The following is a 21,570-nucleotide window of genomic DNA, read 5'->3' as shown; positions in this document are numbered from 1 at the left end:
TGATTATAACATTTTCTTAAACTCTTGTAGTTGTTAACCTCACCTCTTTAAAATGTGTGCAGGAAGCGAGATATCATTCTTTATAAATGGGATATGTCAAGGTGTTGCTTTCAAGGATATAAATGGTGGCAGATATTACCCTGCAGCTTCCTTTTACACCCTTCCAAATCAACCTAACTGTACAGTGCACTTTAATTTTGGACCAGAATTTGATTGCTTTCCTGAGGACTTTGGCAATCGACCCCTGCCTAAGGCCATGTCTGAGGCTTCTTATTGTGGAATTGATAGACAAGCAGTCCACCATGGAGAACTTCTAGTTGAAAGTGGTCAATCTTCAGAAAAGAAAGCCTGACTTTTTTGGTATATTGTTTTATTTTAGAACTTAGTATATGTTTTCTGTTGGTGTTGCTTACCTTTGCATAAAATCATGATCTATGTGGTGCAGTGGTGGCAATTATTTTATAACATTCTAGATTTCGTAATAATTAGTATGAAAAAGAATTCTGTTATGTTGAATGAAACCTTGCAAATGTCTCTCAGGTGAAAGTGGACAATCATGCAACTGATGTCCTTGCAATGGGTTGCATGGTGAACGTTACCAAGTAATTCATGTTGGAATTTTCAACAGGATATTGAAAAAAGTGAAAATGCAGATTAGACATCCGACCCATGTTTGGAAATGCGTTTGGTGCATTTGTCTAACTATAACTATTTAATCAAAGTGAATGAAGGGAAGGATTTATTTTTAGGTCAGAAATATGGATAAATTGTAAGAAAGTTTATTTATTTTGGGGCAAAGGACATTTTGAACGTGGCTTTTGTCAATTTCACTGTTCCATGCACTGAATTGATGATTACAATTATAGTTTTTCCTGCACATCATGTTCCTAATGTGCTTGACCATGATTTTTTCTCTCATCCTGACAAAGTCTAGTGTCTAGAATCTAAAACTGCTGTGCAGATCTTGAATCTGTTTTGTTTCATTAATTGCGCTTTACATGCAGACTGTATCAGATAGCAGATGATTAGGGTCTCAACCAGGATTTGGAGCTCATTCTTATCTATGCTTGTAAGACAACAAAAGTACTCTCTTACAGTTGATGCTGTGCAGAGTGTTGTTGCATTATTATTCATATTTAGGACTTCCACTAGTGGATGTTTTGTATCAGAATCCCTGATTAGACTCTGCTCCTTGCAAGTTGAGAGCATTTCTATTTTTAGACCACGATGCCATAGTGGATAACTTATAAGATAACTTGCTTAAATACGGATTGATGCATGAGAACTGATGTGATTATAAAATTATTCTTTTCTACAGGTTTATTATTTGTTGAACATTGTGTTTAGCATTTGAAGTGTCTAGGCTGTAGACTCTATTTTGGATACATTAAAAATGAGTTTTATGTCATATTGGAAGGTTTCAATTTTCATAACTCAAAGTCGTTCATGTATAAAACTTTCTGGAATGGGCTAGATCTTATTTTTCTTTCAATCTTTCTAGAAATTGAAATTGTTATACTAATCCAATTACTACCATCTGCCCACCAAAATCCAGTGTGCCACAATCTAGTGTGATTTGTAACTGTTTCTTCGCAGACAAGGGTCAATGGCTTTTGCATGGCACACTTCCATGAACAGTACTATTTCTTAAATGTATGATAGAAGTGTGTAGAGATACATGGTTAGCATGGAAAAAGGAAATTTGAATCTGGTCCAATTCTAGAGAACAGCCCTCATTCTTTCTCATGAATTCTTCCCTTGGTTGTTCAAGGAACAGGGAGAGTTGTTTCTTTTACATGTGCCACAGCAGATAGTTTTTTATCATGTTCTTCAATGAGATTTATTGTTTCTATTATGTTCTTCAATCAGATTTGTTGTGCTTTAGACTAAGAGAACCAGAATGATTCTTTCTGATATGAAATTTTATTAACTAAAGGCTAGGAGCTTTCTTGTTAACAAATTTCTTATTTTGGGGCAATGGAGACTTTAGAAATCTCCACAGTTGAGTTTATGATACATTGATAGATATGCTGTGATAAGTAGCAACTAATGTTGCATGGGAACCCATATCTACCCCTTAGAGATGCATCCCTTACATCTACCATCCCTGAGGACTTGGGCACTGTGAGCGGAAGTGCTTGTTTGGAAGGGCATGTCCCTAAGTTTGTGGGTGGCTTCACGATGTCCCCTAGATGCTACTGCAGAAAACAGAGAGGTATGGAGATGACCCTCGATGTTTTTGAGTACATTTGGATGCCCTCTATCCAAATTGACGTCCATGTGGTATCACTTCTGCAAGAAAAATATCCATGCATTGATTCAAACTTTTAGACCATGAAACTATTATCTACACAGCACGTGCCAAAATACTATGTGGTATGTTTTTATGATGGTAGATGATTGCAACAACAGTGTTGACCAATGTTATTAGAGAAAGAATCGGCAAAACCAGATGATTGGACTGGGTTTGGGAGGTTTCTGGTCAGAACTGGCAATCCAAACTGGTTTGCACTGGTTCTGTCTTGAACCAATTAGAACCAACCAGTTCAAGACAAAACTAACCAATTTGATTGGTTTTGCACCAATGCATCTGCATCCCTTGAAAAACCAAAAAAACGCAAAATATGAAAACCCTACGACTACCCTAAATGCTAAAACCTGTCAATTGCCTATTAAATGATGCCCTGCTCTATTGATGGACTTATCCTGGATTATTGGATTATTTGCAGCGATTTCCACCACAATAGGAATTGGGATTGATTTTGTCCCTTCAAGGTCATGGATTTACGATCCCGAGTCTAAACATGCAAAGGATGTACGGGATTAGAATTATTTTGTCGTATGCTTAGATTGGAGAATTATAGTATGCTTGTTTTTGGACTATAAAGGTCTTTTACAGCGTCTATGTTTATCTATTTTGGTTTAGATGTGGATTTCACTTGATGCAATTTTGTTATATTCATCCTTACATGTTTATATACATGATTGATTTTTTTGTTTTTTTTTTGGTTTTTGTTGTTGTTTTTGTTGTGTATATATTTTGTGTCTAATGGTTTGGTTTGGATTTGCATTAATTTTTTTTTCCTAAGGAAAACAATACGCAGTTAAGTTTCTGTTTTGGGTTGCGCTGATTTAGTCGCTGGTTTGACATGATAACATTGTTTTTGATTCCCATGTTTAGTAGGATCTTGTACTCTATATCTACATTTTTTTACGTGGGTGAGGGCAGTTTAATTTCACCAATGACAATGTCTATTGAAATTATTATTTAAAAATTGCTACTTTTATGTATCAACATTGCATAATTTGTCTCCTATGGTTTGAATTTGCATGGTTTTTATTTCTTCCCTAGCAAAACCTTAGGGGATTTGCTTTTGGTTTTGGGGGTTGATTGGTTTGGTCCTCAGAAACCGAATTCGTCCTCCCCCCTTGTGTCTCGAATCCCACGAATCGGACATGATTCTCTAGGACATGTGTCTGATTCTTGTGTCCAGTGTGCCCTGGCACGTGGGATTCGATGGGCACGTGGGTCGGATTCCAAGGGCACGTGAGTCCCGACTTAGGGACACGTGTCCCTCTGAAAAGTGTGTCGCGTGGCCTTTAAAGCCCGATTTGGGCAGAATTCTCACTCATTCTTGAGTCTCTCTCTTGCTGTGGGTGTGTGGGAGTGATTAGCAAAGGGTTTGGTAGCATTTTGGAGGTGATTTAAGCAACAAGTGCATTTTGCTTCTATTTTTTTTGCATTTTTGCTACAGTAGTTTGCATGTCCATTTTTTTACAAGTTTATGCATTTTTTTTCTATATTTTTTTACAGAACATATGGCTCAATCAAGGGCAGCAAGGAAGGGGCAGAATGTTCCCATTGGTGATGCCCCTTCTGTTCCAATTTCATCAGGGTCTGCAAGTGTTCCCTCTATTGGAAGTGAGGCTGCAACAACAACTTCAAATGTTGAGGGCAAAATGGATTTAGAAAGACAACAGGCTCAAGAAAACAAATATTCCTTGTGGAAGTATGTCACAAGAGATCAAGTGCCAAGCAACAAGTTGAAAGGAGGAGGCTATGTTGCTTGGAAATGCAACAATCATTTCAAGAGCACTTATTACCGTGTGAAAGCTCATTTGTTGGCCTTACCAGGTTGTGGAATTGGAGCATGTACACAGGTGTCTTTAGCTAAGAGGAAAGAAATGGAAAAAGAGGCCAATGTTGGTGTGGCAAGGGTGGTTGCATCATCTAGAAAAACAAGAATGATGACCCCCTTCCATTTTTGAGGAAAAACAACAACAAATTTCCATTTGAGAGTTTTTGTGGGGGTGTGGGTCAAGCAGCAAAAAGAAAGGCAGTGGCACTTGGTCCAATGGACAAGATTTTTTAGAAAGAGATACAAGGAGAGCTTGATCTCACCATTGCATTCTTTTTCTATTAGAACTTCATATCCTTTAATGTTGCACACTCACCTTTATTTCTTGAGATGTGTCGAGCTCTAACTCAAGGGGCTCCATCAAGGTATGTGCCTCTTGGGTTAGAGAAGCTTAGAACCACATTGTTGACTAAGGCAAAGAAAGAGGTGGACAAATGCTTGAGCCTATCAAATCAACAAAGCCAACATATGGGGTTAGTATTGTTTTTTATGGATGGACAGATCCAACATGCCACCCACTCATCGACTTCATGGTGTCTTCCTTAAATGGACCAGTTTTCTTGAAATCAGTGGATGCACTTGGACAATACAAGGATGCACAATATATTGGTGAGTCGTTCATTAAAGTTATTGAAGATGTAGGTGTTGATTCTTGTGTGCAAATAATTACAGACAATGCACTTGTTTGCAAGGCTGCTGGCATGATTTTGGAAGCTAAATATCCACAAGTATTTTGGACACCTTGCATTTTCTATTCCTTGAATTTAGCACTTAAATCTATTTCTTATGATGTGCCTTGGATTGTAAGTATTATTGAGGATGCACGACATATCCGCAACTTTGTACGAAATCATACAAATGTCCTCACAATCTACAAGAAGTACACCCATCTATCATTGTTGAAGATTGTAGATACACGGTTTGCCTCTTCATTCATCATGTTGAAGAGATTGAGGGAGGTCAAGACCACTCTTGGGGCCATTGTTATTTCAAAGTTTTGGTCTTTTTGGAGAAAGGCTTATCAAGCAGCCTCAAAAGGAGTCAAGGACACAATGTTATATGATGCTTGGTGGGAGAGGGTAGATCTCACTAGTAAGATCATGGACCCTATCATTGCTTTGCTACGATTTGCAGATGCCAGATACAGACAAACCCATCCTAGGATATGTTTATGAGGGATGGGATTCCATGATTGAGTCTGTGAGGACCATTATTTTACAGAGTGAGTGTCCTAAGTATGAGACATCATCAAAGACCTTCTTCACCACCATACAGGATATTCTTGTCAGTAGATGGGACAAGAATTGCACACTTTTGCATTGTTTGGCTCACTCATTGAACCCAAAATACTACAACCATGAGTGGCTGAATGGTGGACCTTCCCGCAGATGCCCTCCTCACATGGATGGTGAAATTTCATAGGGGAGGAAGGATGCATTGAGGTAGATATTTCAGGATAGAGCATCCCTTGATGAGGTGGAGGATGCCTTTGCAGAGTTTTCCATTGGCACTGAGCGATTTGCAGGCTATGATGTGATTAGAGACAAGGGGGCTAAGAAGCTCTATTCTTGGTGAGCAAATCATGGGGCAACAAACCCTCCTCTACAGCAGTTAGCCATGAGGCTGCTCTCTCAGGTGACTTCATCCTCTTGTTGCAAGGGGAATTGGAGCACATATGGGAATTTGTATAGTGTCAAGAAGAGAAGGCTTGAGCAGTCTAGGGTAGAGACAATGGTGTATGTGCACACCAACCGTTGTCTTATTTACAAGCAGAGGGATGAGTGGTTGAACAGAAAGACAAAGATGTGGGATGTCTTCCCTGATGATATGGGTTGGGACAGAAATGTTGAGTTGGCATTAACCAACTTGGATCTTAATGATCCAGTGCTAGAGCCTATCACTTTTGATGATGGTGATACTCTTGAGGGGTCATCCTCCACACCAATAGATGCAAAATTACATTGGATACAAAGGAGGAGGATGCAACAGAGGAGAGTAGTGGTGACCATGACAGTGATGTTGACTTTGATGATGATGATGATTGATGAGCTACCTACTACCTTGTAGTTGTTTTGTATTTGCTATTTCTATTTGCCATTGGCATTGCTACTACCTATGTAACACATTTTGATTTTGATGACTTAATGAGAAAATTCAAGTTATTTCCGAGGTATTTGTAATCCACAACTTCTTCCAGCATGGTTCCTTCAAAGTAGAACTTAACGCTGGTTATGTTTTCTTTTCTTAGAGAAAACCACTACTTTCGTTTTGCTAATATTGACTTGCATCCCCACACTTCTACAAAAATGCTCAAGGGATAGTAAGTGCTCTTGCAAACCAAGAGCCGATTTAGCAATCAAAATAAGGTCATCTGCATACAAAAGAAGCCTTATAACAAACTTGCCCAAATAGATACCATCACCCCTTTGCGAATTTAACCACTCCTCAAGCTTGTCGATATATAAACCAAAAAGGGTAGGAGACAGTGGGCAACCTTGCTTGACCCCGATATCGCTTCTAAAACTTTTAGAAATGCCTGCTGAAGTTCTAATTTTGACTTTCACCTCTTCATACAGCCTATGCACAACTGCTCTCAAATGTTTAGGAACCCCAAGTTCCTCCATTTTGTGCCAAAGCTTATCCCTAGGAACCGAGTCAAACGCTTTTCTGAAATCAACAAAGCAACAAAAGATTTCTTCCTTTTTCTCCCAAACTTTTTCAATGATGTGCCTTAAAGTTATACAATGATCAACTGTGGAATGTTTTGGTCTAAACCTGCTTGCCCTTTAGCACGCTTATATCTTTCTTTTGCCCACTTGCTAATTTTGTTTTCTAGCATGCTTCCAAATAGCTTTGCAAACAAAGGGTTTATCATGATGGTCCTATAATTGGAGGGATTATTGACGTCACTGCTCTTGAAAAGAGGTATTGCCAGATTAGTTGTCCAATCTGTGGGGAGCCCTTGTTGTATGATGTTGTTGAAGATTTTTGTAATGTGAGTTGCAAGAATCTTTGAGCCCCACCTTAGATATTCTGCTTCGAGTTAAGCTAAATCTTCTGTTTTTCCAACACCCACTTCTTGATACCCATCTCTACCTCTTGTATCGTGAAGAGTTCAGTATCAGTGTTGACCAAGGGGGGAGGGTCAACCTTGGGAACTTGCTCACAGAGTTGTCTCGTATAGTCAAACCATTTAGAAGCTGTAATATTATTTCCAATTTGTATCTTTTTCGGTTGGAGCTCCTTCCAAAATAATTTGGGATTATTTATCCCAAGGAAGATGAGTTCTTCCCTCCTTGAAACCATGAAATCGACCTTTTTCTTGTTTAATAACTGCTTGTAAGCTTTGAGCTTTATGTTATCCTTGTTTGACTCTTTTCACATTCTCCTTGCCTTTTTGCATTACTTGTCAAACCAAGCATTAACCAGAAAGCAATTTGTTTCAGACTTCTTAATTTTTGCTTTTGTGCACTTTGCAAGTGCGCATTGTTGAAAATGGCAACAAGAAATTGCTAAAAATAGAAGTGCTAAAAATAGCAGTTTGGGTACCAGTGCTGGATTGGGCAATAAGGAATGAAAAATGGAAGTGTTAAAAATAGAAATTCTATTTTTAGCAGTTCAGTGTGGATTCCTATTTTAGTCAGTCTCTAGACTAGAAATAGGAAGTAAAATTCGAATTTGATATTAATAGCTGTTTGTAAATTAATTAATTAATTCAGTTTGAGTTAATTAGTTAAGGAAAATCAAACTTGAAGTCGATGTGAGGACATGCAACAGTTTCTCCCTTGATTGAGGGATTTAACCATCAGTTAAAGGATGAGGATGAGTTGTAATTAGTTGGCTCAGTTAACTGAGTCAAGTCCAGTTAGATTAATTTAACAAGTTAAATTAATGAGATTCAGTTTGTTAATGCTTGCATGCATGTAACAACTGGTATTTTCAGATAACTGAAGATTCACTCATGGATAACTCATGCACGTCAGTTCAGACAGAGACCCAGTTGAGATCAGATGGAGGGACAGTGTACTATCAGTTGTTAGGATATTCCTTGTATGCAGAATGAATATTATTTTTTATGGATTGCGTAGTTTGACTTGAGGTTACAGCAGGTATGATGTGGCCAATTCACACATGTTATGACATTGGACCCCAATCAAAACTGCGCAAGGAAATAGGAGCTTGGAGGACTTGTGCAGCCTATATATATAGGCTTAGGTAGTCCATGAACTACATCATCAGAGTATAGAGAGAGCAGGATAGCTTTTGAGCTGATTCTTTTTGTATGTTGTTGAGGATTTCCACTTGATTGATAATACAGAGATGGGGTTTTAGGCTGGTGCTTTCCCTAGGTTATATCTTCTGTGTTATGGTTGATTACTTCTCATTTTCAGTTATATCTGTTCATGCTTGATGATGCTTATATCTGTTTAAGCTTCCGCAAAGTTTATGGTAGATTTAGATCTAGTATTATGCTTTAGTACATTGCATATATTAGTGTGATTTGCAGGTGAAATTTCTACATGATATTAGTGAGTTAGCTGATTTGTAGAGAAAATTCTACACACATTGAATTAAATGTGTTAATTCGTGACTATGAAGGCTGTGAATTGTAATTTTCTCCTTCTCGAAGAGCCTCTCTAGGGTCATTTTGAAGGTATTACAATTTTTTGGGGTCAAAAGAATTCCGCCCTGTGAGAGATTTTGTTGGACATGCTGAATTTTTGACTCTAATTGTTTCTTTCCAATCCAAGAGAAACATAAATAAATTGGCTTGTGATCTGATTTCAAGTCCCACAGTTGATCTCTAATCAAAACTTCCTCCATTTGCTTAGACAAACCATACGAGCAAATTACATAATCTACCACCCTTGCTCTATTGTAAGTATTGCAAGTGAAATTACCGGACTTTGCCCATCTAATCAAGCCATTACAAATGACTAAATCAAAGGCCCCACATAGAGTAAGCAATTGTTCACCAAAGAGATTGCATCCCTTGTCCTCTGAAATTCTTTCCCATTGATGATTACTTTTTTCTGTGAGCCAAATAGGGTCACAATCATCTTTACAACAAAGAATGCTAGCCTTCTCACTTGCAGTCCTAGCATTGAAATCATCCACTATAAGGACTTCACCTAGCTGCGAATATGTTGCAATATCCGCTTTAAGGCTGCAAATGAGTATTTGTGGTCAAGCCCTCTACCTTTGTGGATTTTTGAAACCCGCGGTGCAAAATATCATGCTGCAATTATGATGTGGTTTCCATTTTCTGATATTTTAAACCAAATGAATTGCTTATTTGAGTCTTCTTTTTCTAATTGAATGAGACAACCTTCTTTCTCCCTTACTAAAACCATGATACCCCTGTGCCCTTTGCCATTCCCTGCTGCCTTGTTCCACACTGCCATCTTCTAGTATCCTTCAAACATAGGTGTTTTGCACACTTCATGCTCATGTGTTTCTTTGAGGCAAATTATGTCTCTATCTTCCACAATAGGCTCTAACCCAGGGCCTCGTCTCCATGGGTAACCTCTACAGTTCCAACAAACTAATCTTAAGGAAACTTGGGTATGACTTGATTGCTATTTATTTTGACATGCAATACTTACATTTGAGTCTTTGTCCCTGCTTTCCTATATTGACCTTGCTTTCTGATTCCCTGTTGAAGAGTTTGTTGTCTCTTCTTTATTACCATCTTGCTGCTTTGTTTTGGAAGGAGATCCAAATCGCGTTGTCATAACTTTTCCTTTATAAATCCATGCTCTTTTGCCTTCAGCTCTTGCTACCCTAACCTTTAAAATTTCCTCCCTTCTTTCCTTCTGCTGTTTTACAGTTAAATCTTCTTCTAGGAAAAAACAAGAACCCCTCAAGAGATGTTTCTTGCTTAGAATGATATATTTATCATGCAAGCTAGGCATAATGACTTTTATGGGCCTGACTCTCTCCTCGTTAAACTTACCCACCCTCCATGCTTGGCATATTTATCCTTGCCATAGCAACTTGTATTTCAAGAAGTCTCTTGCAAGGTCAAGAGTACATTTATTTTTCCCATAGTCCTTCACCCCTTTAATAATTATGTTTGCTGCCCTATTTTGTTTTTCCTTGCCTTCACTAGCTTGCATGTTGTCAACTTGAATATTTGTTTCTCCTTCCTTATTAGCAGAATTGCTAATAACTTGAGCCCAAGTTTTGGAAACTTTGGTGGAATCTGCTTTCGTTTCTTCTTTTGCGTTCTCTTCATGGTTGTTTATTTGGGCAATCATTTTCCCTTTATCTTGGGATGATTTCACATTCAACACCTTTGTACTTTCCACTACAGATTTATTTATGTTTTGCACATTCGCTTTCATGCGTTGCCATTTTGTCTTCCCTATCAGGAGAGCTTTTTGTAGCGATGCCACTTGTTCTTTTAAAACTTTATTGCTTTTTGCTAAAGCCTTGTTCTCAACTGTTATTATATGAATTTTATGGTCGCTTTTTTGCTCTTTAGCTTCTAAAACCTCCAACTTTTGTTTTGCATTTAACAATTCTTTCACATAAAGATCAAATGACCAAGTGAGAGGTGTGGATGTGGGACTACATAAGCTAGAATGATCAATGACTTTTCCTTTGGACTTCTTGTTGCCACGTGCTTGTAGAAGAGACTTGTTTGAGTGCTTCTTGCGAAGAGCTCGAGTACTTTTCTTTTTAGACTGTTTCTTCCTTGTTTGCTCCCATTTTAAGCGTATTATTCTTCGTTATAAAATGCCCCGATATTGTTTGGCATTGACCCAAACCTATTTCTCAGCTTTGGTGAATGAGACAATTTTCACTTTTCCTAAATCATTTGTCTACACATGTTCTGAAATTTCTTGTTCCTTTGTCATGTTTGAATGCATTTGTCGTTCAACCTGTTTCAAAAAATATGTAGGTCTATAAAATGCCAAGACTAGTTCACACTGCTCCCTGCTGTTCAAATTATCACTACTCGATGGTCGATACTTCTGCTGCATAAACGCTTCCTTGTCATTGCTGACCACGCTGCTCTGCTCACACTGCTCAGACAGCTAAATATTAGAGCCAAAAAACAAAACACAACAAAACGCCGGTACTTTACCCATCTTAGAGCCACGGTTTCCTCTTGGGGCTCGATGCTAGTGATCAGATCAAAAATCACGGCGTGCTAAATATTCATGGCGATGCGGATGCTGGCGAATTGCTCCGGTTGTCGGACGCCGCTGCAGCTGCCGACGGGGGCGAAGAAGATACGGTGCGCTGTGTGTGAAGAGATTACTCGCATTGCAGAATACGCGGTCCCCAGCAATTAGGCGTGGATAGGATAAAAATTACTCAAATACCTCTGCTTCGGATTCTTCAACACGACACTGTGCTGAGAGGCTTCGGGAGACTTTGAATTGACTCGCAAGATGATGTTAAAACCTATTTCCAGAAACTGTGACAGTGTACAGTAATCCATCCTCTGGCTTGCAGGATCCCTGGGTTGCCTGATCTGCCTCCTCATTTCGCTTTCTATAAAGATGACTAATGATTCCGAATCTGAAAGCTTGGGAGCAATGCACTGCTTTGCTGCACTGCAATGTGCCAGACAGCCAGCTATATACAAGCTTGGAATCAAGACATACTGTCAGTTCTTCCATACCTTTCTCCTATGCGATGTATGTTAGTATAGCGGCTGCTTTGGTTTCAGTGAAATTATTAGTGCAATGACCAAGCCTGAACTGGAAGGTGATCCTCTTGTTTGTTGGGAGGATAAAGACACCACCCACACCTCCCCTTCCAGGGTTTCCTTCTGAAGTCTCATAACAGTATCCATATGTTGGTTGATGATCAGTTCTGGAATCCAATTCTGACATTTCACCTTGGGTGACCCTTTCAAGGCCGTGGTGGACTGTTTTAGCCTGCAGAAATCCTGTCCTGGCTGTCTAATTATACCCTCGAATATGGCTTCATTTTGGCACAGGCATGCTTGCTATGTATACAAAAAAGGAAATGGGACGTGATATTCATCTTTCTGTTTCTTAAACCATACCTTTAATATATTTTCCAGGCTCTCCCCTTTCCAATCACATATGCCCACTTTTATGCACTTGACATACTACCGCAGCTCATTGGAGAAATAGCACTGCACATCTAATTATAGCCTCGAATATGGCTTCATTTTGGCACAGGCATGCTTGCTATGTATACAAAAAAGGAAATGGGACGTGCTACTCATCTTTCTGTTTCTTAAACCATACCTTTAATGTATTTTCCAGGCTCTCCTCTTTCCAATCACATATGCTCACTTTCATGCACTTGACATACTACCGCAGCTCATTGGAGAAATGGCAGTGCACAAAGATGTGTTTGACAAATTTTGAGTTTTCATTGCAGGGGAAACATTTTCTGGGACCTTCTCATCCCCTTCTTTGCAGATTATCACATGACATGATTTTATTCTCCAAGGCAAGCCACATTTAGGTGTAAGCCACATATAGGAGTAAGTTTTACGCTGGACTTTGGGTCTTCCGTAGCATCTTCCATGCCCATTTTTACATCTGGACCTCGTGTTACTGACCTGTCTGAGGGTGGGTGACCCATTTTAGAATATCTTATTCATCTTGTAAGATAATTGAAGCCTTGAAAGTTGTTCTCTGTGAAGGTTCCATTCCTGTAGTAGTGGTTCATCAAGCTATAATTCTTCCCACTTTGGTTATCGCACAGACCATCTGTCTGATTGTTCTGAGTGGGAGACATCACAAGTAGTTTCAGATCTGTTGGGTGTTGATTAGTAAGCAAACTAACTGAGCTTTCAAAGCCTGGTTCCATGCCTCCCAATGCATTGGCATCCACTATAACAGGTATTCTGTTGCCCACCTGCCCATAGAAGATGTTTTCAATCAATGTTGCAAACAACATTGGCATCAGGATAAAATTGGCAAGGGCCCGGAAAACCAAAAATTCGTAAATATCGAGAAAATATTGGCAAAGATCAGCAAACAGTGGCAAAATCAATACACCACCAAAATACCAGTAAAAATCGGCAACCATTGGCAAAATTAAGATAGTGATTTCACAAATTTTTATGATAAAATCGAGAGGTTTGCAACACTGTTTTCAACTGTATCAAATGATCCCACTAAAGTTTTCCACATCATGGAACCCGTTTGCTTCTGGCGGGATATCCTATTGATCAACTTAAGAGGATGAATATACTTCCCAAATAGTGTATGTTCTGAAAGGCATTGATCAGTGATGATTCTCCAAACCCTTTTTGCAGCTAGAGCCCATGAGATGAAAAAGAATGTTTTTCAAACGCTACTCAGATTGGAGATTTTTTCCCACTAAACTACTAGAATTCTTGGAGATTCGTTGTTGCCAGACCAAAGGCATCTGAATGTGAGCCCATGAGATGAAAAAGAAAGTTTTTCAAACGCTACTCACCCACAGACTTGGGATTGGAGATTTTTTCCCACTAAACTACTAGAATTCCTGGAGATTCGTTGTTGCCAGACCAAAGGCATCTGAATGTGAGTTCTGCGGTGATCGTTTTTTGGTTGAGGGGTTATGGCATCCACTACACGGGGTTAGCCTCAAAAACACTTTTCAGTAATACCAGTCAACCTCCCAAGGACAACCACGTGTGACTTCATAAAGAGATCCTTCTCTATATTCTCTGTCAATCACTTCCAATCTGCTATTCTGGAATCATTAGTCTCAATGTGGAAGCCCAAATAAAGAATAATTTAAAAGCAGCAGTGGCAAAAGAGAGAAATTTTTCAATCATCTATTTTTGGGCTTGAGAGACCATATGAAATGAGATCGTAGATTTTTGTTGGAAATACTGAGAGGGGGTGAATCTATATTTCTTTCAATTATTCTATTATACCAGTTAATATTTTTATCACAAGTTAAACCAGAACACAAGAAACGGAACAAAAATAATTTATTGATGAATATAGTGAGGATTCCAATCCTCTAAAACAAATCACAAGCTCCAACTTGTACAACAAAATCTCTGACTCCTTCAATGCTCCAACCTTGAACAAATCCAAGCGCCAACATGGTCAAAATGAAGACTCCATTCCTCTCAATAAATCCAAGCACCAACTTGGTCAAAATGAGGACTCCAATCCTCCTAGGCTCCAACCTTTTCCAAATAGACTTCAAAAACTTCTGCAAGGTGTCTCCAAAATAAGCTTCAAATATACATTAAAAGAGGCCTACAAGACCTGCTCCAAGGATGCCTCAAATCATGTGCCTTCTGGTTTTGGACATGGCCGTCCGACTATGTGGGAGGAGACTCCCAATAGACCACGAGAAAAGAAATTAAAAATTTCTTGTGGCAAGAGCCAGAGGAATGTGAAATTTTATCTATTGCAGCTATTGGAAATTATTCTTCTAACTCAAATATTAATTATGCAGTTTATTAGCTACGACAAATAACGAATAAAATCACAACTGCAATTTTCACCATAAAAAAACCGTGAAAAATAAAATACTGGAAATTGAGAAATTCTAGCACAGACAATAAATTTGATACAGTTATTTTTGGACCAATGTCCCCGGAAAAATCCAACTTGGGAAAGCTGGTGCAGCAGATGAGGGTTTTTATTATTAATATTCAGTAGCAATTCTGAGTACAATAATTTAGATGCCCAACTGGCAATCTAATCTGAAGAAAATACTGGCAAAAATATTGTGAGAATTTTCTCTCACCCCACAACTATTTTCTGCCTCTGAAATAGCTTCCCCAGCCTCTGCGTTGGGCTGCCTTCGTCACCCTCTATGTAGAGCCTACGCTGGTCCTCTGAAGATTTCGACCTTCCTTCCTTCGACTCTTTTGAGAACTGAAAAACTTCTTCCTGGAATGCTATTGCTCTCCTCTTCCTCCTGCTACTCACCCTTTGGCTCTATCTTCTCTGTTGAGCTGTTGCTACTGAGAAAATCAAACTGCCTGGGCAACTCAATATCTACACTGTGTGATCTCCATCACCACATCGACTTTCTTTTATAATCCACTGTTGGAGCACCAAAGACCAAGATTAAAACTTAATCAATGGCTAGGATCATTTTTGGGTCGACCCATGTGAGTTTCTAGATGATTCACACCTTATCTCAATTAATATTGATTAATTAACCATATTCCTTTAGTTTAGACCTAGGAAATATTTAAAAACCGGTTAATAATCTAATTGAGACACTTCTAGGTCAAATTTCCAGAAACGATTTCTGGGTTTTGGAGATCTCATGTATTCTAGCCTTTCCACAAAATTTCGTGGTTAGAACACATCCGATGCTACAAAAACTAACAAGGAAACAATAGATAATATATTTACTTGTCTTTCCTAGTTTCTAGTAGTTTTTATAATTGTTGACTCTTTTATATTTATTATGATATTTTTTGTAAACAATATATGACAATTTAAGTTTGAAGTTTGAAATTGGCGATTATAACTCATTGGTAATGAATTATGAATATGATGCTTCGTGAAAGTTGAAACATTTCATTTCATGTTTGATATTCTTTGTTATGGTTTGGTATTGGTAATGGTTACAAGTACAACTTTAGTGATGACAAATGTTATATATTAAATTTTGAAAGCTTGAAACTTTAAGATTGATGAATCATGAGACTTGATATGTTGTAACATGTAACTTGTGGACATGTGGTTGATGAAGATTATAACTTCTAGATGATTGATGTTATATGGTTTAAACTTTAATCCTTGTTTTTATGCTTTTTATATCTAATTCATCATTCTAAATGTTTTTGTTGACATATATGCATCAAAATATATAAAAATATATATTATATAAAAATTTGCTCCTGACCCGAGAGCTTTTGAAAATGTCGCTCCCTGCTCCTGCTTCTGCTCCCGCTTCCCGCTCTCACTGTTTGCTCCCACTCCCAAATAGCCCTAGTCTTAGGTGAGAGTTGAATCTTGGCGGGGGCTTTAACAACCCCTCATTGACCAACCCAATAGGACTCATTGACAATGAGAAATAAAAGAGAGCCCACGTTCTTTCCTCTCTCTCTTTCTCTCTATATATATGCTTTCAATTTATTATTTGATTCTCATAGCTTGCTCACTTGTTTTAAGGGTTATCTAAGGTTCTATTTTTGTGAGGATGTTTTTTCTTGTTGTTGATTGTTACTAACTCTTTCCTTTTTTCTTGTTATTGGTTGTTGCCAACTCTTTCATTTATCCATTTCTAAATTCCTATATTGAATTCTAATGAGCTTTCAAATGATTAAGTATGCATTTAAGCATGTCCCAATGGAACTTTGGTTCTAACACAAATAATGCTTCCTTTATTCTTGGTCACATTGTTGAAGCTAGAGAGATGAGAATCTAGCAAGTCGTGCTAATCTTATCTTGAGAATGTCTCTAAAAGCAATGAAACAATGGAAGATATTCTCTCTCTTGAGCTCATTGGTAAGTTTTTGTACAGATTTTTGCAGATTTGCCACATTGATAGTTGAATTGGTTAGGGTATTGCATATCATTTCCCATGTTTGTCCATGAAGATCAATTTGATCAATAGTGTGAACTTGTTTTAGATAAAAAAACATGGAAGTTTTGTAATCTTCTACAATTTTAGCATTTTGGACTTTTGGCTCTAAGAATGCCAATTGGAACATTTCTTTTTCAGGATCTAAGGTTGATAGCAGTCTATTCTTTGTAAAAGATCCTCGTTTCTAGAACTCACTGTAAGTAATGGTTTTAAGACTAGCATTCTTCTTTTTTATTTCCATAAGTTGAGCAAAGATATCTTGACTAGAACCCGATGATAGATATTCCAAGGTGAAGACAGGTTCACTTGATGTGACCGTTTCTTTTGTTGAAACAACTTCTTTTGAAAACACATATGAAACTCAAACTTCCCCTTCCTCTACTCTTGGTCTTTTAACTACTCGAAACTCTGTTTTCTCTGACTCTGACCTTGATTGTTGAATATTCATGATTGGTCTTGTTGACCACTCAAATGTACATTTGAAGATTGGTCAACCACCCCATGATCAGAGTATAATTCAGAGCAATCCAACAGTTAGAACTCCATAATTTCAGACATCAACATCGTCTTGCAACTTCTTGTCACCATTTTGTATTCCAAATTCTACAGCCTTGCGGGGTCATTGTAAAAAATGATTCTAGTGTGATGAAAATAAATCCATATAACACATCTAGGTAGCTTAGGAGTTTTCTAAAGAGTTTTCACTATGGGGAGTTTTTTTTCCTTAGCTAATTATTTGTGTTTCTCAACACTAAATAATTGGTTAAGTTTTTCTCTCACATATCCTCCAAAGCTAGAGTGAGACTTGATGGTAAAGTCTTAGGTGAGGCCTAGTGTATAGAGTTGATGTAAAATATCATACTAGATCATGTCTAAAGTTTCACAGAAGTTGGTTGTGTTAAAGCAGTGTTACTTGGGAGCGGGAGCGACATTTTTAGAAGCTCTCGTTTTGGGCGCAAATCCTGGAGTGTTTTTGTTTTGTTCGACTAGCGGAATTGGCAACGACGGTGGTATCGTACTCACATTACACGGGGTTGAATCCCACCAGCTGGCACTATAACCTCTAGGAGGAATCACCCAGCCCGCAAGAATGATCCTCGGTTAAGACGAGACTTGAACTCGTGACCTGCACAATGGCATGAACGACTTAGCAGACCGTCCGCTGGCCACGAGACCAAACCCCTGCGGGCAAATCCCGGAACATTTTTTATATTTTGATACATATATGTCAACAAAAACATGTAGAATGATGAATTAGATAAAAAAACATAAAAAATCATAGATTGAACCATATAACGACAATCATCTAGAAGTTATAATCTTCATCAACCACGTCTACAAGTTAGTAACATAATAACATACAACATATTGAGTCTCATGATTCATCAATCTTAAAGTTTCATGCTTTCAAAATTCAATATATAACATTTATCATCATTGATCGCCAAAGTTGTACTTGTAAGCTAAGTGTAACCATTACAACAAATAATATCTAACATGAAATGAAATGAAACAACTTTCAACTTTCATGAAGCATCATATTCATAATTCATTACTAATGAGTTATAATTGCCAACTTCAAACTTAGATTGTCATATATTGTTTAAAAAAATATCATAATAAATATGAAAGAGTCAATAGTTATAAAAACTACTAGAAACTAGAAAAGACAAGTAAATCTATTATCTATTGCTTATGCTAGGGCCTCTTGCCACCACGAGAAATGTCTAATTTTTTAGTCTTGTTGGAAAATCAGGATCTTTGTCATTAATATCACCATCTAAGCATTCATATCCAGAGGTATCTTTGTTATTACCTCTGTATCTGTATCGGGATCTTTGTCATTAATATCACCCTCCAGGGATTAACATAAGATAGAAAAAGCATATCATGGAAAGTCAAGATTTTGTTTGAGTGATGCGTACATTTTTAGGAGGGTCATGATAGAGGAGTTCGACAACCAATGTCACTAACATCAAGGTACATAGAGGGATTGGTGCTCTTGATTAAATACGAGTTCCATACCCTAATACATGACAAAATTCAATGGAAACATTGCAATCCCCCAATCCTGAAATCCTGAAAAATTGATAAGTCTGCTGAATTTTGAATGAAATCTAAAATTCTACTTTCTCCATATGAAATCCAATGAGGTTGGAACCACTCTCAAACATCCTGAGTCATTTCATGGTAATGTTAAAAATTTAAGTAAAAGGATGAAAATGAAGATTAAGGAGAATGTCACTTTTACTTTAAGAATTTAACATTACCATGAATCGCATATCAATACTAGGGCCATAGGCTTGATCATTAAGTTGCCCCACTCAAAACTTATTTGTTTCTTTGAAAAAAAATTGCATTTGGAACATTACTGCAAATTTTTTTTGCAAAAAAAAGCTAAACGCTCCCGAAAAGGCAGGGAGCGTTTTTTTTAGGGAGCACAAATTGGGAGCGGGAGCGAGATGGGAGGGGGCGCTCCCCCGCAACCTTGTGTCAAAGTGTCAATTTTTAATTATTACAAATTTCTCACTGGTCGAGATTTATAATAATTATTCGATGTAGATATAAAAAGTGTTGTCTATAGGAGTGTGAAAATTTCTAACCCGAAATTCCACTGCAACAATTGATTTATTTCACCCACTTATTTTTCATAATAAGTTATTTACAAAATCCCTTCAGCAAACATTAAAATAAATTCGACTGCAGTTATCACATAATTACACAGAGAAAATAACAATGATATACATGCACAAGAACCAATCACATCAACATAGTTGTTTTTGGACAATTTTCCCTAGAAATACCCAATGTGGGAAAATTGGTGCAGTAGATGAGGGTTTTACTAATCTTCAGCAACAATCGCTTTACAAGGAATGATTTTACATAACTGAGAGAAAACACCTGAGACTTTCCCCTGGAAACTTTCCGACACCCTGGAGACCCTTCTCCCACTTCTGTGTCACTTCTACATCAGCCTGCGTGGTTCTATGTTAGCTTGCATGAAGGTTGCATTTCCCCAGGACTGCGTCTCCCTCTGCATTGTCTCTCAATGCGCTTGCGTCACCTCCTCCTTAGTCATTGATTGTTGCTGATGCCCTCCTTTTCCTCCACCCTGCAACTCTCCCTTTGAAATCGATTTCCTTCTCTTTGAGAATCGATTTTCTTTGGGATACTGAGTATCTGCCGATGTGTCTCCAAATGATCCTCAAGTCTTCTCTTACACTTTTTTCTGTTGATGAATCAACGACTGATATTAAGTCTCTAATCAATGGATAAGATTAAAACAGACTTGATCCTCATTTCTTAGAATCTTCTCATCTTTATCTTTATTAATACCCATTAATATTTTTATTTTCCTAAGTTTAGATTTAGGAACCCATTAAAAATATTAGTTATTTTAATAACTTCTCATTCGGGTGGAATTTCTCCAAATGATTTATGGGTCTTGGAGATCTTATGTGCCTTAGCCTCTCCACCAAATTTCAAGGCTAGAGCACATCTGATGCTACCCAAAATCAACACTCCCTCTTTGTGAGGAATGTGCTCTAGCAATGCTTCACCATAGAAACATCACACTGATCCTTCGCAACGGTCCTCTGTGCTGATGCTTGGCCTGTTGCCCCACATTCACTGCATTGCCGCCCATGACACTGCCATTGCCACTGCTACATCTGTACTACAACTCCCTCTCAACATGCTGCATCATGCTGCCCATAGCACTGCCACTACTAATTGCTGCACTGCAACTCCCAATACTTATCCATTTCTGCTACTGAAATGGATTCTTCACCATCCCCATCTTCTCCCTGAAATAAACAAACTTTGTTCTTCCTAGAGCCTTGGTGAGGATGTCTGCCACCTGTTCTCTTGTAGGAGTGTACCTCAATTGTACTGCCCCTCGTTGGACACAGTCTCTGACAAAGTGACACCTGATATCAATGTGCTTCGACTGATCATGAAATACTGGATTCTCAGAGAGCTTGATGCAACTCTGATTATCACACAAAATCCTGGTCGCTTCCATCCTTCTCTTGAATAGATTCACAAGCAATTTCCTAAGCCATATGGCTTCGCACAAAGCTGTGCTAGCTGCCATATATTCTGCTTCAGCTGAGCTCAGAGCCACGGATTTATGTTTTCTACTACACTAGGAGGTCATTCCTGATCCAATGTTGAAACAGTACCCAGTTGTACTTTTCTGATCTAGTGAGCTTCCAGCCCAATTTGTGTTAGTGAACCCACTCAGCTTGATGTCATTGCCTTGAGTGTACGATAGTCCATGCTCGATTTTTCCTTGTATATACTTGAGAACATGTTTGGCTACTGCCTAGTGCGCCCTCTTGGGTTCCACCATGAACTGACTGAGGGTGTTGACAGCGTAACAAATGTTTGGCCTGGTATTGACCAGATACATCAGGGACCCTATAAGCTGCATGTACAAGGTGGGATCAATGTCTTTATCTTCTGATGCATCAATTTTCTTCTAGTTGGTGATCATCGGAGTAGCCATAAGTCTAAAGTCTTGCATCCTGAATCTCTTCAAGATCTTTGTAGCATATTTCCCTTGTCCAAGGAAGATCTCACCCTTCCGCTGCCAAACTTCCTACCCTAGGAAATAATGCATTTGTTCCAAATCCTTCATGTCGAATTTTGTGGCTAGGTTCTTCTTGCAGTCTTTGATGAGCTTGGATGATCCTGTCAGGAAAAGATCATCCACATATAGCACTAGGATTAGAGGCTCATTCTCTACGACAAGATAGTAGAGATTAGGATTTGCGTCACTCTTGACGAACCCCATCTTCTGCAAGTAGCCATCAATTTGACTGTACCATGCTCTAGGTGCTTGTTTAAGCCCATACAAGGCTTTCTTTAATCTGCATACATGAGATTTCTTCTCATGTGTCTCAAAACCCTCTGGCTGTTCAATGTATACTTT

The 21,570-nt window shown here is 38.3% G+C and overlaps 1 protein-coding gene across 3 annotated transcripts in view; it reads left to right on the top strand.

Moving 5' to 3' along the window:
• LOC149160205 (protein TRAUCO-like) overlaps positions 1-21,570 on the top strand; it is a 52,353-nt gene that overhangs the window by 11,254 nt on the left and 19,529 nt on the right. The window contains exon 2 of one of the 3 annotated variants that reach the window (XR_016261788.1): positions 63-202. Coding sequence is in view for 2 of the 3 variants with exons in the window: in XM_089436665.1 (XP_089292791.1) it covers positions 63-352 (290 nt within the window). In the remaining variant the exon portion in view is untranslated. Of the gene's footprint in view, positions 1-62; positions 1,241-21,570 lie in introns of those variants that run through there. The other 2 variants (XM_089436665.1, XM_089436664.1) reach the window with 2 other exon arrangements.

This window comes from Pinus tabuliformis, chromosome 5_2, assembly GCF_031772625.1.
Source record: "Pinus tabuliformis cultivar Carrire ecotype Pingquan chromosome 5_2, CPIR1, whole genome shotgun sequence".
Classification (NCBI taxonomy): domain Eukaryota; kingdom Viridiplantae; phylum Streptophyta; class Pinopsida; order Pinales; family Pinaceae; genus Pinus; species Pinus tabuliformis.
This window is presented reverse-complemented; position numbering and strand designations above follow the sequence as displayed.